At 33.1% G+C, this 14,903-nt stretch overlaps 2 protein-coding genes across 6 annotated transcripts; one reads left to right on the top strand and one right to left on the bottom strand.

Moving 5' to 3' along the window:
- The first annotated feature begins 6,015 nt into the window (after positions 1-6,015).
- On the top strand, positions 6,016-9,974 carry LOC18039390 (OTU domain-containing protein DDB_G0284757). Of its 5 annotated transcripts, XM_024181946.1 has the most exons (12): positions 6,018-6,266; positions 6,656-6,683; positions 6,799-6,998; positions 7,087-7,247; positions 7,863-7,936; positions 8,193-8,247; positions 8,396-8,470; positions 8,569-8,642; positions 8,734-8,782; positions 9,037-9,121; positions 9,718-9,774; positions 9,884-9,974. In XM_024181946.1, the coding sequence occupies exons 1-12, from the start codon at positions 6,254-6,256 to the stop codon at positions 9,937-9,939; spliced, it is 927 nt and encodes a 308-aa protein (XP_024037714.1). In that variant the 5' UTR covers positions 6,018-6,253; the 3' UTR covers positions 9,940-9,974. The 5 variants fall into 5 exon arrangements, with proteins under 5 accessions (XP_024037713.1, XP_024037715.1, XP_024037714.1 ...); XM_024181945.1 differs by having other exon boundaries at positions 6,016-6,266; positions 6,597-6,998; positions 8,396-8,446; XM_006428674.2 differs by having other exon boundaries at positions 6,656-6,998.
- A 615-nt stretch (positions 9,975-10,589) lies between these two features.
- On the bottom strand, positions 10,590-11,812 carry LOC18039389 (transcription factor TCP11). Its single transcript, XM_006428672.2, has one exon. The coding sequence runs from the start codon at positions 11,232-11,234 to the stop codon at positions 10,602-10,604; it is 633 nt and encodes a 210-aa protein (XP_006428735.1). The 5' UTR covers positions 11,235-11,812; the 3' UTR covers positions 10,590-10,601.
- Between the last annotated feature and the right edge of the window lie 3,091 nt (positions 11,813-14,903).

The raw sequence follows: 14,903 nt of genomic DNA, 5'->3' as shown, positions 1-14,903 counted from the left end.
TTTTAAAATTTTTTTTTTTTTTTAAAAAAAAAAAATTTTTTTAAAACTTTTTTAAAGACCCATTTTTTTCAAAGCCATGGCCTTAAATTTTCGGCAGCATAACATTTATTTTTTCAACATTTTCTAAATGTATAATCTATGAAATAAAGATCGAATCAAATCATTCAATCAAATAATTTGTAAATGAAATCACAACATAAATAAAGGTTTACTTGAAACTCTAAACATAATACAATAACAATCTAAACCTTGACTCAGGACATTGTTGCAAACAATGTCTCGTATTGACCATTAGTTGAATCAAATCTTTCAACCAACGTCAATCAACAAAGATTAAAGTCCAAAACTACAAGCTGTGAGCACCATGAGATTAACTTGATTTTATGCATCTTAACATAATTTGAAGTGCTTTTTTTTTTCATCATATATGTGGAAGGTTCCGCAACCAATTTCTCATGCATTGTTACATTTTGCAGCACATAAAATTCAACTTCAAGATTAAACCGGCACCCAATAACCCATGTAATTCAACCACCTTTAGGTGTTATGAGAGGATTTTAGAAACTGCTGCCTTTTCTTGCCTACTCTTTGGCCTTTAATCATCTACCTGCAATAATGAAAACAAGCACCTGGCATGCGCATCACATGTTTAACTCCATCATGCTCACTTAGAGGAGGAAGGGAAGAAAATTGTTAAAACAAAAACAATTAACAATAAAAAAAAAAACTTAAAAATATAGTCATATTCACATAAAGTTACCATATAAACTCGTTACACTAAAAAATACACTATATCTTGCATAAGTCCTGTGGGTTTGCCTTGATATCGTGCTCGTACTATTGTATTGAATGATCTTGGTCATTTGAGTGTTCTCCATATAATGCATACAGCCCTGGTTGCGAGTTGGGTCAGTTCCTCTGAGAATGATGCACAAAAACTATTATTGCAAAAAGCATATTCGTTAGCAGAAAAAATATAGTATGAGATCATGCTACAAATCAAAAGGACTATCAAAATAAAGGATCCTAATGAAACAAAATTTAAAGGATTCAAAATCTCTTCCAAATTAGTTTAGCTCTACAAAACCTGTTTATTATTGGTATGTACTGTAGTTTCTTATAGATGGTACAATGTTTTAAAGATCGATTAATTGACTTTTTGAAAGAAGAAAGTAGAAATGAGTACACATTATATTTCAAAAAATCGAGCACATGGCACATTCAAGCTACTCCCAACAGAAGCCATTCATGAAGTACTCAACCAATTTACAACGAAAAGTTATCAGAACTTGCAAACTCAAAAAGAATCAAATCCTTTGACCTCCATGAGGTGTTCAAGATACAAAACAACCAATAAATCATAATTTCTCAAAGTTGAGAAAAACATGCCTTTGGACCAAACATGCTAAGAAGCAATTCTTGACATTTTCACAAGACTAGCATGTAAGAGCAATGACATGGGAAGTTTATGGCCTGTTGAGTATTGTTTCTTAATTAGTATTTTTTGAAAACAAAAATGAGAATAAAAATGGTGTTTTACAATTGTTGTATTTCGAATTTAAATATGTGTTTGATATCATTTTCTGTATCCTGTACTTTAAAAATAAAAACAATAATATATGTTCGGTAGACACAATTAAAAAGAATAAAAACAATGAATATGTTCAATAGCACTATTTTTAAAAATAGTTTTTTTTCTAGACATTAATTCATACATTAGAAAATAATTATTTAACTAATACATAACCAAACATACATAAATAATTCAAACAAAATAATTATAAAAAATTAAATGATAATAAAATTTTATTATTAGCATTTTTTTAATTATTAGTATTAACATTAACAAAAAAAAAGGTTTTATATTGTCATTGTTTATACACTGTAATTGAGATATATATTACAACATATATGAATTAAAATATAGGATAAAACTTTTAACAAATGATACAGATATGGTGTAAAAGCACTAACAACATACATCTTTGCTATAATTAAGCTATATATTTTTATAATTTCGTTCCATATTCTATTAACAAGTACAAGTTACTTCATTCAGTTGATCATCTCCACAATCGTGGTCTGTATCGTTCCGTTTTCTTAAGGTAATCTGCAGATGATAGTTTTCTTGGTTCTGGTTAAATCATGCTTGTCAATTTTTTCTTTATCATATTCATTGCCATAGATGAGTTTTGTTGTGATTTGCTACCACAACATAATGGATGGAGCCGAGAGAGCAAAAGTAGCAGCGACAGTGGCAAAGATGGAGCAACAACAACAGCAGAGATAAAGCAACAACAACAACAAATATAAAGCGCAGTAGCAGCAGAGATAGAGGCCCCGGCCCAGGGAGGAGGGTTCTTCAAGGGCAACGCACCGCCAGCGGCAAGGGGGACGTAAGGCAACTTCAGTAAATTAGATGGGAGGAAGGGAGGAAGGGAGGAAGAGAAAGGGAGAGAGTTGGGGATTGGATGGGAAGAGAAAAGGAGAGAGAGTTGTGGGAGTTAGATTGAGATAAGATTTGGGGGGGGGGGGGGGGAGAGAAAGTGAGATTTTGGATTTTGTTTTGTAATTTGTTTCTAAATTTAGTTTTGCAATACATGGAAAACATACATGTTCTCACTTTTATAAATATTAAAGTGAATTTTTACTTGTTTTATAATATATTTTTTGAATCCAGCCAATCGAACATGTATTATATCTGTACTCTCAAAATGAAAATGAAAACAAAGGCCCAAAAATGGTATCGAACATGCCCTTATAATTTACTTATTCCCATATTGACATATGCTACCAATTGACACTTAGCTACTTATAAACATGCACACGTAGATAGCCAGCGTTATCCAATCTTGTTATCTACATGAGTAATAGTTAATAAAACCATCCAATAGTTTGTTGTGAATATTTGGCAAGAAACTTCCTATATTCCATCATTATATCACTTAAGATATGATAATACTTATCCTAGATCAAAAATTCAAACTATTGATTAAGACATCTACTATCTTCCAAGTTAAGTTGTAATAAACCAAAGTTCAGTTACACAAAACAACGCAAACTTCTGCAACACATTGATGAAGGGTTGATTTCTCAGGTATTAATGGAAGCTATGATTCATAGTGACGTCCCTCGAATATTAGATCATTAAATAATATAGTTGAAGTTAGGATTCAACATATCACATCTGAAGAGATCTTTTAAAATCCAATCTTGGGCAATAAATGACAAAAACAACTCTCATTTAATGGCATAAGATTTATAGTCCCATCAACATTGTCAAAAACTCTAATTACAGATTGGATATCAAAAAAAAAATCTTAATCATCTCAATTTAATAAATATCACAATTAAATGCAGAGCATAACTTAAAGATCAAGATGATAAATTTCCATAAAGTCAGATGCTAGCACACTTCTTTTGTTTTTGTTAAATATGTTATTTTTCGCTATTATAAAAAGCGTAAAACAAGTTCAACCAAATCAAATATTAGATGCACAGTTTAACCAAACAAATAACAAAAAAAATTGAAAGGAAAGAATAAAATCAAACCTTTGGTAAATATACATAGCAAATGAATAAAAATGCACTTCCAAGAAAACACAAAACTAAATGATTCACTCATCGTGGCAACAAATCAACCAATCATGGACAGACACACAAATGAACTTTCCATCGCCACTACCTTTTTTTTTCAGTAATTCAACTCATCAAGAATAACATGCTAGCTATTTAGCTTCATTGACAATAATATAAAGAGATGTTTCGAGATTAATTAAATTACTTGAAAAAAATCAAATTCAGTGAACTTCACTTTCACTTAAGAGTCATGGGTCGCATGTTGTGGTGGAGATTATTGGCTTCAGATCGTGATGTTGATAAAGACAGATCACCCTGTGTCGTCACGGTGATGATGAAGGCAGATCGCAAAGGCATCGAAGGTAGTAGTGTTGTGTGTCACAATGATGTCATGCGATAGTGGCGATGGGGCTGTTGTCATACGGCAATGGTAGATCGCATCGTGGTAGAGCTACTGTCACGCAGTAGTGGTAGTGTGGAGTTTGTACCGTTTGTTGAGGCACACTAGTGGCTGTGTGAAGTAGCAGTGTGGAGGCAGGGGGAATGAGATAATGAAACTAAAATTCCTTTTTCTCTTAAAGTAATTACAAACCCCGTATAAACTCGACTCTTATATGGGTTTGGTTTATGCAGATTTGACCGCATTAGAATTATTTTTTACTACATTATAGTGAAATGAGGTATAGTTACCAAACATAACATTGTAATACTTTAATATTATGAGGAGTGCTAATAGCATGTAATGAAGGCTACCAAACTTGCCCTAAATGGCTAAGTCTAATTTCAAATTCTTTTTATTCTTTTATTAAAGAGATTGATTTCAATTTCTATGAAATCTGACATTGATTGAATTCTTAAGATTTCAAATTTAAAATCAAACCCGAATTTTCACTAAAGTAAGCTGATAGATATTCAAACATAATATCATGTTTGATGTTGGTTATAATGACAATATTTAATGTTATGATGGATAATTAAAGTGCTTTTACTATTCGAATTTAATTTTAAATACTAAATAGTTTTTTTAACTTTATGTTTGATTTTTTTTGTATTTTTAATTTCAATCAACTCGATCAATCTAATCAAACAAAATTTAATGATTTAAGAGGTGGATTGGACATGTTTATTTGATTGGGTTGAATTAATTTTTTTTCTCAACTTAATCAATAATGAGTTTTGTTGGACTTTTACAAATTTGATTCAGCCCAATCCATACCCACCTTGATTCAAAGAAGCTGGTTTAATTCCCCCCCCCCCCCCCCCCCTGCGGGGTTACTTGCGTTCGCCCTCAAAAAAAGGGAGGAGGTATAAGCTATTTTAATTTTGAAATTGAATAAATAAATCCTAACAATTAATTTTTGAAAATAATATATCTATGGCCATGTACAATATATCAAAGAATTGTGAAATTATCATTTTGTTATATAAATTCACTTGCACCTTTTTGTAGATTATATTATGATCATTTGCCTGCAATTTCTGTTTAGTATCACTTGACTCTCTCTCTCTCTCTCTCTCTATATATATATATATATATATATATATACATATATACATATAAAGACAAAATTTTAAAGTGCAAGAAAGTTTTGGAAAGCACAAAAATTGTGTAGTTTATTCGCTTCAAGTTTTAAACGTCTTAAATCTCACGGTTCCCTTTTATTCTACGCCCCATTTTGGATATCATCACCAACCCGACCCGTTAGTCCTACTTGTACATTGGCTTAATAATGTCACATTATTATCATAAACATTTATGTAAGAGAGCTTATTACATTACATTATTATATAAGATACATAACTGTCCTGCAACCGTTCGATAAAAATTCAACGACTGTAAAAAAAAAAAAATTTCTGTTATTTTATATTTTTACAGCCGTTCGATTTTCATCGAACGGTTGCAAACAGTTGTGTACCTTACATTATTATGTAAGGTAACAAGTGCCTAATGTACGTTCTTGTATATACAATATTAATGCTCGTAGACACCTGTCACAATTTTAGCTAAAAAGAATTAATAAATTATATTTCATGCACGATAAGTGGTGGCAATATTATTTAATCGAAAATAAATTGGTGGCATGGAATACATTGAATCGAATTTTTAAAAATAAAATAATCCATAATAAGTGTCTTAGCCTTACACGAGCTAATTTTTGTTATTTCTACGGTAATTTTAAAAAATCGCATATATAATTAGTAAAATACTTTTCAGTACATGGACTTTCCAGTCTTTGACTGACTCGTGAGTAACCCGATTTTGACCACAATAAAACTCCTGATCTGAAGAGGTCATAATTGTCAATTTGTTCTCGGCAGACGGTTAGTTACCCATTTCACGAGATCTCCGCCGTACGATCCACCAATTGGAGCCATCATATTTGAAAAAATAAACAATGATAATAAAAATCTAAAATCAACAGAACCGCTTTCGAAATCCTACGGCTCGGCGAACTCCGTACTCTCAAACTTACTCGATCTTTAGTCCTGCAAACACTATATAATTGCGCGGAAATGAAATGCGCCTCTCTCCAATTTCTTTCAAAAGTTATTTTTCTTTTTTTTCAAAAAAGTTCATTTTTTCCACTGTTTTTATTTCTACGTACTACAGATATATATACGGTGCGTTTTGTACAGGGCCAAAGCTTTATTGCCTTTTTTGAAAAATTATTCGATGCTATTATCAGGTAAAGTTAATTGTTTTTATTTCTTAATATCATTTCTTACTTATTAAGTTTAGATTGTTCTTTTATTCATAATTAATGATAATTTGAGTTTTAATTTGTATTTAGTATTTATTTGTTTGGATTTATGGGCTTAATTTCATCTTTTTTTTTATATTTTAAATTCCACGAGTGTTCCAATGGGTCAATGAAATTTTTGTTTATTGGTTTTATTATGCAGTTAGATTATCATTTGCCAGTATTAAGACATGGATTTAAAGTAAAAATATTTGTGATTAGAATATTTGATTTGATGAGAAAATATGAGTATTTATTTGTATGCTGTTTGTACAGATAGTACTTTGATTGATGAGGGATCAATACAGTGATTGATTCTGGTTTATTGATTAAAGGACATGGCTACAGAGGACCAGGATTCAGGTTTTGTTCAATGGGGTCTTCGTTTTTTTGACTATGACCCTTATTTGCATTCTGGGTACCATGATGACATAATACAACATGATGGTAATGACATCTATCATGGTCGGTCTTTCAGAAATAATGATGATGATGATGCAGAGAGTAGTAACAATGTTGAGAGTGATGAAATTATTGCACGTACCCTTCAGGAAGAGTTCTCGCAACTCGCAATTGAAGAAGCCTCTCAATATTCCCATGCACAAGACGAGCATACCATGCTAGAAACCTCTCAGGATCATGATTGGAATAGTTCATCAACAAGGAATTATAGTTCAGGTATTTATGAATTGTATTTGTTGGACCTACATGTGGTTGTGATGACTGATATAAATTGTTTTGATGACATAGTTTACATAATGAGCAGGGTTTGAATATGGCCAAGAAGAAAATGAAGATACACGGCCATCTTCTTCGTGTTCTAGTCCTGGTGATGGAGAGGAGGATCCTTATTCTTTGGAGATAACTGATGAATGTCTATTAGATGATGAAGTTGGAAAGAGGTTGAATCAAATGGTCGCTATTCGTGTAAGTTAGCTTAATATAAATATCATCTCTATTTGTGTTTCTATTTTAGCTGTTGAAGTTGTGTTATGACATCCATTTATTTTTTGACCCTTTGACTTCAAATTGTTGGATAAGTTGTCTACTATTCACATAAGTTACTGAAGGTCTGGATTCATAATTCTTTAGTTGCCTCCCCAGTGATGTGCAACAGCTTTGGGGGGCCTTTTTTTTTTTTTTTCGATGGAATGCTGCGGTTGGTGTTCTGAGATATATCTTGTCATTCCTGCAGTACTTAGCGTTCTAGGAGTTATCAATTATCCTCTGTTTCTTATTTATGCAGAACCTGTGTCTTGTATTCTACTTAGGTATTGTTTCCCAAGCTCGTCATTCTGAAAACTGATGTATATTTCCTGTAGTGCACGAGTCTCATTGGTGTTTTATGTTGTCCAGTTTTTTATTGCTGATAGACAGCTGTTGGAAACTGGCATGAGCTGAAATTCATAATACATGATGTGCTTATGTAAATGCATACCCAAACACTGGTGTTGTTCAATATAAATAAGATTTACGACGACTTGTGTGAAGATTTACACATCAGATCCTAATATCTCAGATTCTTACTATCTCATTATGCAGCATGTTCCTAGAATTAATGGGGAAATACCTTCAGTTGATGAAGCAACTTCGGATCATGAAAGACTACTGAACAGGTATTATCTGCATTCTTTTCTATTCAGGACTGAAACTGCCTAAACTATGAGCCAGATGTCCATCCAGCATTTTCTTTAAGTGAATGAGTGATTTAGAATGATTACCGTGATGAATTGAATATTTTATATTAACTGTAAATTGATACAAACATTTGGCGTACTAAAACTATAGTCTGTCATTTTTTCCCATAGGTTTCTTCAGCAATGTAGTCTTCTTGCAGAAAAAATTTATTTCCATGTTTTGTTTGTAATTTAGGTTGCAGTTGTATGGCTTTGTGGAGCATAAGGTTCAAGGAGATGGTAACTGTCAGGTTTGTTGCTTTGATCGAGCGTTCTCTTCCCAGTTTATCTTAATCATCAAGCATGCAAGCACTTAAGGTCCCTCTTTTTTATGTCGCATTGTGAAGCGTCGTATCATTTATTTAATAATATTTACTGGTTATACTCTCATTTTTCCAGTTCCGAGCTTTGTCAGATCAACTATATCACACACCTGAACATCATAAATCTGTAAGACAACAAATTGTCACTCAGGTTTGTTATCTCAGAAGTTAGCTACTTGCATGGTTCTTAAGCAATCATGACTAAATGCATCTTAATTTTCTCTTGCTCCAATGTTTTGTTGTCAACAGCTAAAGTCTCATCCTGAGATGTATGAAGGATATGTTCCCATGGAGTACAGTGAATATTTGAAGAAGATGTCCATGTACTAATAGAAGCTTTTCCGCTCCTGTTATAAATTAATAATGCCTTTGGACTAAAAGATGGCCATACTAACTCCCTTTCAATTAATTTAGGAGCGGTGAGTGGGGTGATCATGTCACGTTGCAGGCAGCTGCAGATTTGGTATGGCTATGGGCAACATCTGTTTCTTTATTTTAAGTGCATTAAGTTTTGTGTTTACTGCTTTTACACATATGAAATTTTAATTCTCTCTCTTTTTCTTGTGTGTAAGTGGTATTTTAATTCTTTCAGATATATGAGACTAGCTGCTTATCTGGATAGTGAATTAAACACTGTGCTTATGTAGTGGATAATAAACTGTAATTGTTTTGTTGTTTCTAAAGCTTATGAAATTTGATCTGCTTTTAATTTTGCAGTTTCGTGTGAAAATTGTTGTAATAACTTCTTTTAAGGACACCTGTTACATAGAAATTCTTCCCAATGTCGAGAAAATCAAAAGAGGTAAAAATCCAATTTGTTTCTGTTGAATATATTTTTTGGCTTGTCAGTAGCTCTTGACATTTTCTGCTGTTTTTCCTCTCTGGTTGGTTTTATATCTAATTTTGCTGTACTATTGTATTTTTAAGCACTTGGCCCCTTTTCCCTTTAGTTTTCCTTCCCTCATGAATTTGGTGCTCAATTATGCCGGACTAATTTGTACGTAAATACAATCTCAATATATTGCTCTTACCTACTTTTGTTCTGGCCATTAGAATGCCAATCTAATTGCTTCATTGTTCATTTGCCTCACTATAAGATCAATTTCTGTCCCTGCCTGCCAACCTCATCCTTTTATATGTAGTAAGGAATTTTATATGGTAAAAACCTAAGTTAAAGACAAAAAATATACAAATTTAATATACTACATGACAAAATACAATGTATTGTTGTGTTTGTTTTCTTTGTATTACTTACTTATGGAGAACGTATTGTCTTGATGTACACGCACACACATTTGTAGGAACTAACAAGGATTAGTTGTTAATTGTTAATTATTCATCCTTTTATAGTCTCTTTAAAGATTGTTATTTTTTATATTTATATTTGTTTTTTTGCAGCAATTTGTTTGAGTTTTTGGGCAGAGGTTCACTACAACTCTATCTTTTCTCAAGATGGTAAAACATATTTGATCACTCCTATTTTTCTTTCACTGGTGTGTTTCTTCTTTTAGATTCGATTTTTCTTTCACTGTTAGCACCTTATTGCTTTTGCATCACATATCAGATAGACCCCTTGGTGAATCAAAAAGGAAGAAAAAGTGGTGGAACTTCGGGAATTAGCATATGGAAACTCTCACAACTCACTTATCTTTGAGTACACATTCATCGTTTATCAATTCTGCTGTTGTTGCTTTGCGTCTTCCACGCTGTCTACACAAGCAAGAATTGCTTGAATTATTATACTATATTGTATTTGAGTAAACACATTACACATCTTCGGGTCATCAGATTCACTCGCCAACATTGAAAGTATCAAGTACATCAAAATATCAAGTTGCCTTTCAGGGACCCCTGTCACATGTATCTTTAAATTGTTCGGTTCAAAATTTTTCCATATCCAACGGGAGTTCAGCACTAAATTGACGCTCAGGATCCTGAGTGCTGAAATCCTTAACGACTGGTTTTGTGCTGAGCAATGCCAGAATTTGAGTGCTGAAACTTTGTACTTAAGTACTGAATCCTTGTTCTGAAGACACGAACTCTCTTACTTCAGAGAAGATACCATTAAGCTTAATTTCATTTTGATTCCAGTCATTTACATGTTCTTCACCCGCAACTCCTAACTACTGCTACCAAAACACAGAGGCCTAGAAGTTAAAAAACTAAAATAAGACGCTTAACCGAAAACGACATCCACAGCTGCCAAAAACGACCGAAAAAGGAGAAGACCGTTTCTCTAAGCTAATTATCTGTAGATACATTTAGTAACTCATACGGTCAGTCTAATGACAATCCCCAGTCACCTTGATATCCTCTTGCCCCCCACTCTCTTCCGCCTCCTCCGCCGCGGCGGCCGCAGCCGCAACTGCCGGCTGCAGTAACAGCGCTGTGAACGGTATGTGGCGGTACCCATTTCCCGCGAACTGCAGCCCCAACGGCTGGCACAAGTCGAGACGGCAGTTGGGCTGCGGCTCCGCGTCAGCAGCCAAGAACATCCCCTGCGACGAAACGCTCAGAGGCTGCACGCAGCACGACAACGAAGGCGGGGACGACGACATGGGAGTGGGCCCCGCGGTGGATGAGGATACAGCCACAGCGGGAACGGTGCCTGTGCCGGTTGCGGCTATGATGGAGGGCTCGGCCTGCCGGAGCAGCCACTCGATGGTCTCGCCGTCTGATCGGTGGCCGAGCTCCCTCGTCAGCTGGAAGATCCGGGCCGCGCAGAGAGGCGGCATCCGTACACGGCGGCCCCGGCCGTTGACCTTGGTGTGACGGTCCTTCGTCGATGATGACGAAGAACTGCTACGTTTTCGTGGGTGGGCGAGTTCAGTTTTGGCTGCTGACTCAGTAGTTGTAGGTGTTACTGAGTTGGGGTTGGGATTTTGGTGGGTCTGCAATGCCATTTCTGAGGCCATGTAGATAGTTTTGTTTCAGGGGTTTAAAAAAGGTTAAAAAAGAAAAAGAAATTGAGGGCTTTTTGAGAAATTACAGGAGAGGATTTAGGGTTTGTGGAGACGAAGAGGAGGTGAAGAATGAACTGGGGGTTTTGCCGATTCAATTGACCCCACAAAGAGGAGGGTGGGGCCTATTTATGATGGAGGATTTTGCAATCCAGTAAGCTGTGGGGTCACGTTATGGCATACGTGTCAGGGGGTCAGGGCGTGAGTCCCACACTTAACGAGATTGGTAGGCTCCATCAGGGATGATATTGGTCCCACATGATGTATATTATATATCTGCCGGATTTGAGAGTTACTGAGATGGCCCGTGGTGTGGGGTCCACTCGGTCTTGTGGACCCCACTTGTTATGTAACGGTTCTGATCTTTTGGTTACACTTGGGGAACACGTGTCTGTACAAAAAGAGTTGGTGGATCTTAGGTGGAACCCACCTCAAGCTCTCGTGGTGGATTGACGTCACACTCTTAAGCTAGTAAAAAATTTGTGCGGGGTTATCTTATCAGCTCAGCAGCGGGTCGCACTATGTTATTACCAACTTTTTAACATTAAATTTAGTGTGTTGGAAACTATTACTACTCCTCAAATTCTAAAATGGGATCTGCTTGTTTGTCACATGATCTAAATATTAGGCAAAACTTTTGTTACAAATAATGTAACAAATAATCAATAAATATAAGTCATTGATTTTGACATTTCTTAAATTCAATGGATGAGAATTATTCTAACGTAAAACCAAGTATAGGTGTGAGTAATTTATGCAAATTTTTATTTTTAATCACATATTTATTTATTTTTAAATAAGTCCTCATTGATTTGTATAATTAAATAGTTTTGTTGTCCATCTCTTCTACATCTATTTTTAAATTTTATAGAGTTTTACCATATTTTTATAAAGATCTAACTGATTATCATATTCATAAAGATTCATAAATTTTGAATGTCTTTTTGCACATGTATTTACAATTTTTTGTCTCTCTTGAAACATATACAAGACTTTTCTTCTAATGCGCACACGCATATATTCAATCTATTTTTTCATCCTAAAAGCATACCATCAATTTTGTCACATAGATTTTGTAATCTAAATTTAGTATCTTGAATTATAAGAGATATTATATGTGATAAATATGTTATGAATCTAATAAATTATTATAAAGATGGTACAATAAATAAATTACTGGAACCTCTAATAATTTCACAAAACATAAAAATCAATAAGTTATCACATTCTAGCTATAGGCAAAAAGAATTTTTCAATGGAAGATTTAAATCCTTTAATATGATCAATGATTTAGATATGGAGAAATAATCAATTAAATTGAATGTCACTATATTTATTAAATAAATTAGAAAACCCAAATTTATCTATAAATGATATAGAAAGTGTAAAAAAAAAATTAGAAATTAATAATTTCAATAAAAAAATATAAAAAAATTATAAAATGAAAGATTACGAGATCAACTGAGTAAATAATTTAATAAAGTTAAACAATTAATGAAAGATTTCAACATTGAAAATCATGATATATTAACGTAAGAGATCATTAATATAATAAATAAAAACTCAATATATATGAGATTAAACAAGTTAGAGATTCAATTAATAAAATAAAAATAAGGGAAATTATCATTCGTATACCCTATATTTGCTCTGTTATCAAAAATACTACAACACTTTGAGAGTGTATCAATCGTCCACCCTTAGTTGACAAAATGTATCAGTCGACCACCAAACCGTTAGTTTCCATTTGAAAGTTAACGGAATTACAGTGAATTGACGATTTTACCCTTGAAAATTATCACTTGTATACCTTTAAATTCTCTTTTTGTCACTTGTATACCCTTAAATTATCACTTGTATCATATGAAAAGACCAAATTACCCTTCTGACGTCATCATACTTAAACGAAAACTAACGGTTTGGTGGTCAGCTGATACATTTTGTCAACTTAGGGTGGATGATTGATACACCCTCAAAGTGTTGTAGTATTTTTGATAATGGAGTAAACTAAAGGTATACAAATGATAATTTTCCTAAAAATAATTGTTGAATAATTTGGTACTAAATTTGTTATAATTATAAAATGAAAAACTTCAAAAAAAAATTAAAGTAATTGCAGTACTGCTGCCTAGCTGCAGCTTGGGGCTGAAAGTAAAGCTTTAGAACTTATTGAACTTTTTAACAATTATTATATTTTCTAAGGATTTAAAACTTTATGGCGGTAACATACAGCCAATGTAACATAAGCTTTGCCATATTATTGACTTATGCCTGTGATACAACTCCGTACAAATCTCTCCTTAATATAAGTTCTTATGGAGCGGTATGTAATTTTCAAAATGACTTTCTTAATTATATTTAATTTATTATTATTATTACTAATATTATTTTAATTAAGAGTATGGACGATAAAAATCTCATAGGACAAAGATAATTTAATACCCAATATCTTATTTGAAGAAATGGTAGAGATTCCGTAAAACTCTATTCCTTCTCCTTTTTTGTTTTTATTTTATTTCTTCCAAAATTTTTAGTATATTTACTTAAAACTGAAATTGTAATGATATGGAAGTAAATAACAGATATCATAATATTTATAAAAATAATGTAAATAATAACTAATATAAACATTTGAAAGATTGACATAAATAATTTTTTTGATGATTTATACCATGTGACTTTTATGAATGTATTCAACTTTAAAGCTCTATTCTTGCTTAATTTCATAAATTATTGAAGAGTGATGAAGATAATTTTGTTGATGATTTCTATCATATGACTTTTATGACTTTTATTGATACAAAATCCCACAATGAAACTTTGAAATTCACACTTAAATTGTAGTTTCAACTTCCCAAGAAAGTTCTAAACAGATTTATGACAAACAAAACCTTGACCCAATGCTTAAGAAAAACATGAACCAAAGGTATAGAGAAGGATATTGACGCCACACTCAAGAAATAGATGAGAAACAAATTTCCACGATGAAACTTTGAAATTCACACTTAAATTGTAGTTTCAACTTCCCAAGAAAGTTCTAAACAGATTTATGATAAACAAAACCTTGACTCAATGCTTAAGAAAAGCATGAACCAAAGGTATAGAGAAGGATATTGACGCCACACTCAAGAAATAGATGAGAAGGTGAGTGATAAGTCTAAATTTGGAACGCCACAAGAATGCAAATTCTTGATAAGTTCACTAGTTCTCAAAAGAACCAAAGAAAAAATAATCTTTCAAATTCAAATAATATTAATCTCTTAATTGTCATACATAGCAAGGTTGCTGAGTTTAAATAGGCTAAAAGAAACCCAAGATCCTAAAAATGCAAATGAAAACATTGGAACAACCCTCCAAGTATAGGTTTGTCAAAGGGTGCTTTAAAAGCCTTCACTAACCCACCATTATTAATGTTAACATTGACAAACATAATGCTAGCCCACCATTATCAATGGTAGACTTACCTAACACATTGATAAACTTGACACAAAACAAATAAATGAAGTTGAATAATCAAAGGAGTCGTTTGAATTCCCAAGCCTGAACAAGCTGTAATAAATTGATCATAACTCCTTCTAGAGAACTCCAAATCTAGATCTGTAAAATGCATTGGAAAGCTAACTT

Source organism: Citrus clementina, unplaced genomic scaffold, assembly GCF_000493195.1.
Source record: "Citrus clementina cultivar Clemenules unplaced genomic scaffold, Citrus_clementina_v1.0 scaffold_6, whole genome shotgun sequence".
Classification (NCBI taxonomy): domain Eukaryota; kingdom Viridiplantae; phylum Streptophyta; class Magnoliopsida; order Sapindales; family Rutaceae; genus Citrus; species Citrus x clementina.
Note: the sequence above shows the minus strand (reverse complement) of the source record. Positions and strands in the feature narration are given on the sequence as shown.

Excerpts from the sequence above, each read along its gene's own strand:
- LOC18039389 (XM_006428672.2), bottom strand. The coding sequence starts at position 11,234 with ATGGCCTCAGAAATGGCATTGCAGACCCACCAAAATCCCAACCCCAAC.
- LOC18039390 (XM_006428674.2), top strand. The coding sequence starts at position 6,659 with ATGGCTACAGAGGACCAGGATTCAGGTTTTGTTCAATGGGGTCTTCGT. Across the intron at positions 8,248-8,395 it reads AAGGAGATGGTAACTGTCAG|TTCCGAGCTTTGTCAGATCA; the intron begins GTTTGTTGCTTT and ends TCATTTTTCCAG. Across the intron at positions 8,471-8,568 it reads GACAACAAATTGTCACTCAG|CTAAAGTCTCATCCTGAGAT; the intron begins GTTTGTTATCTC and ends TGTTGTCAACAG.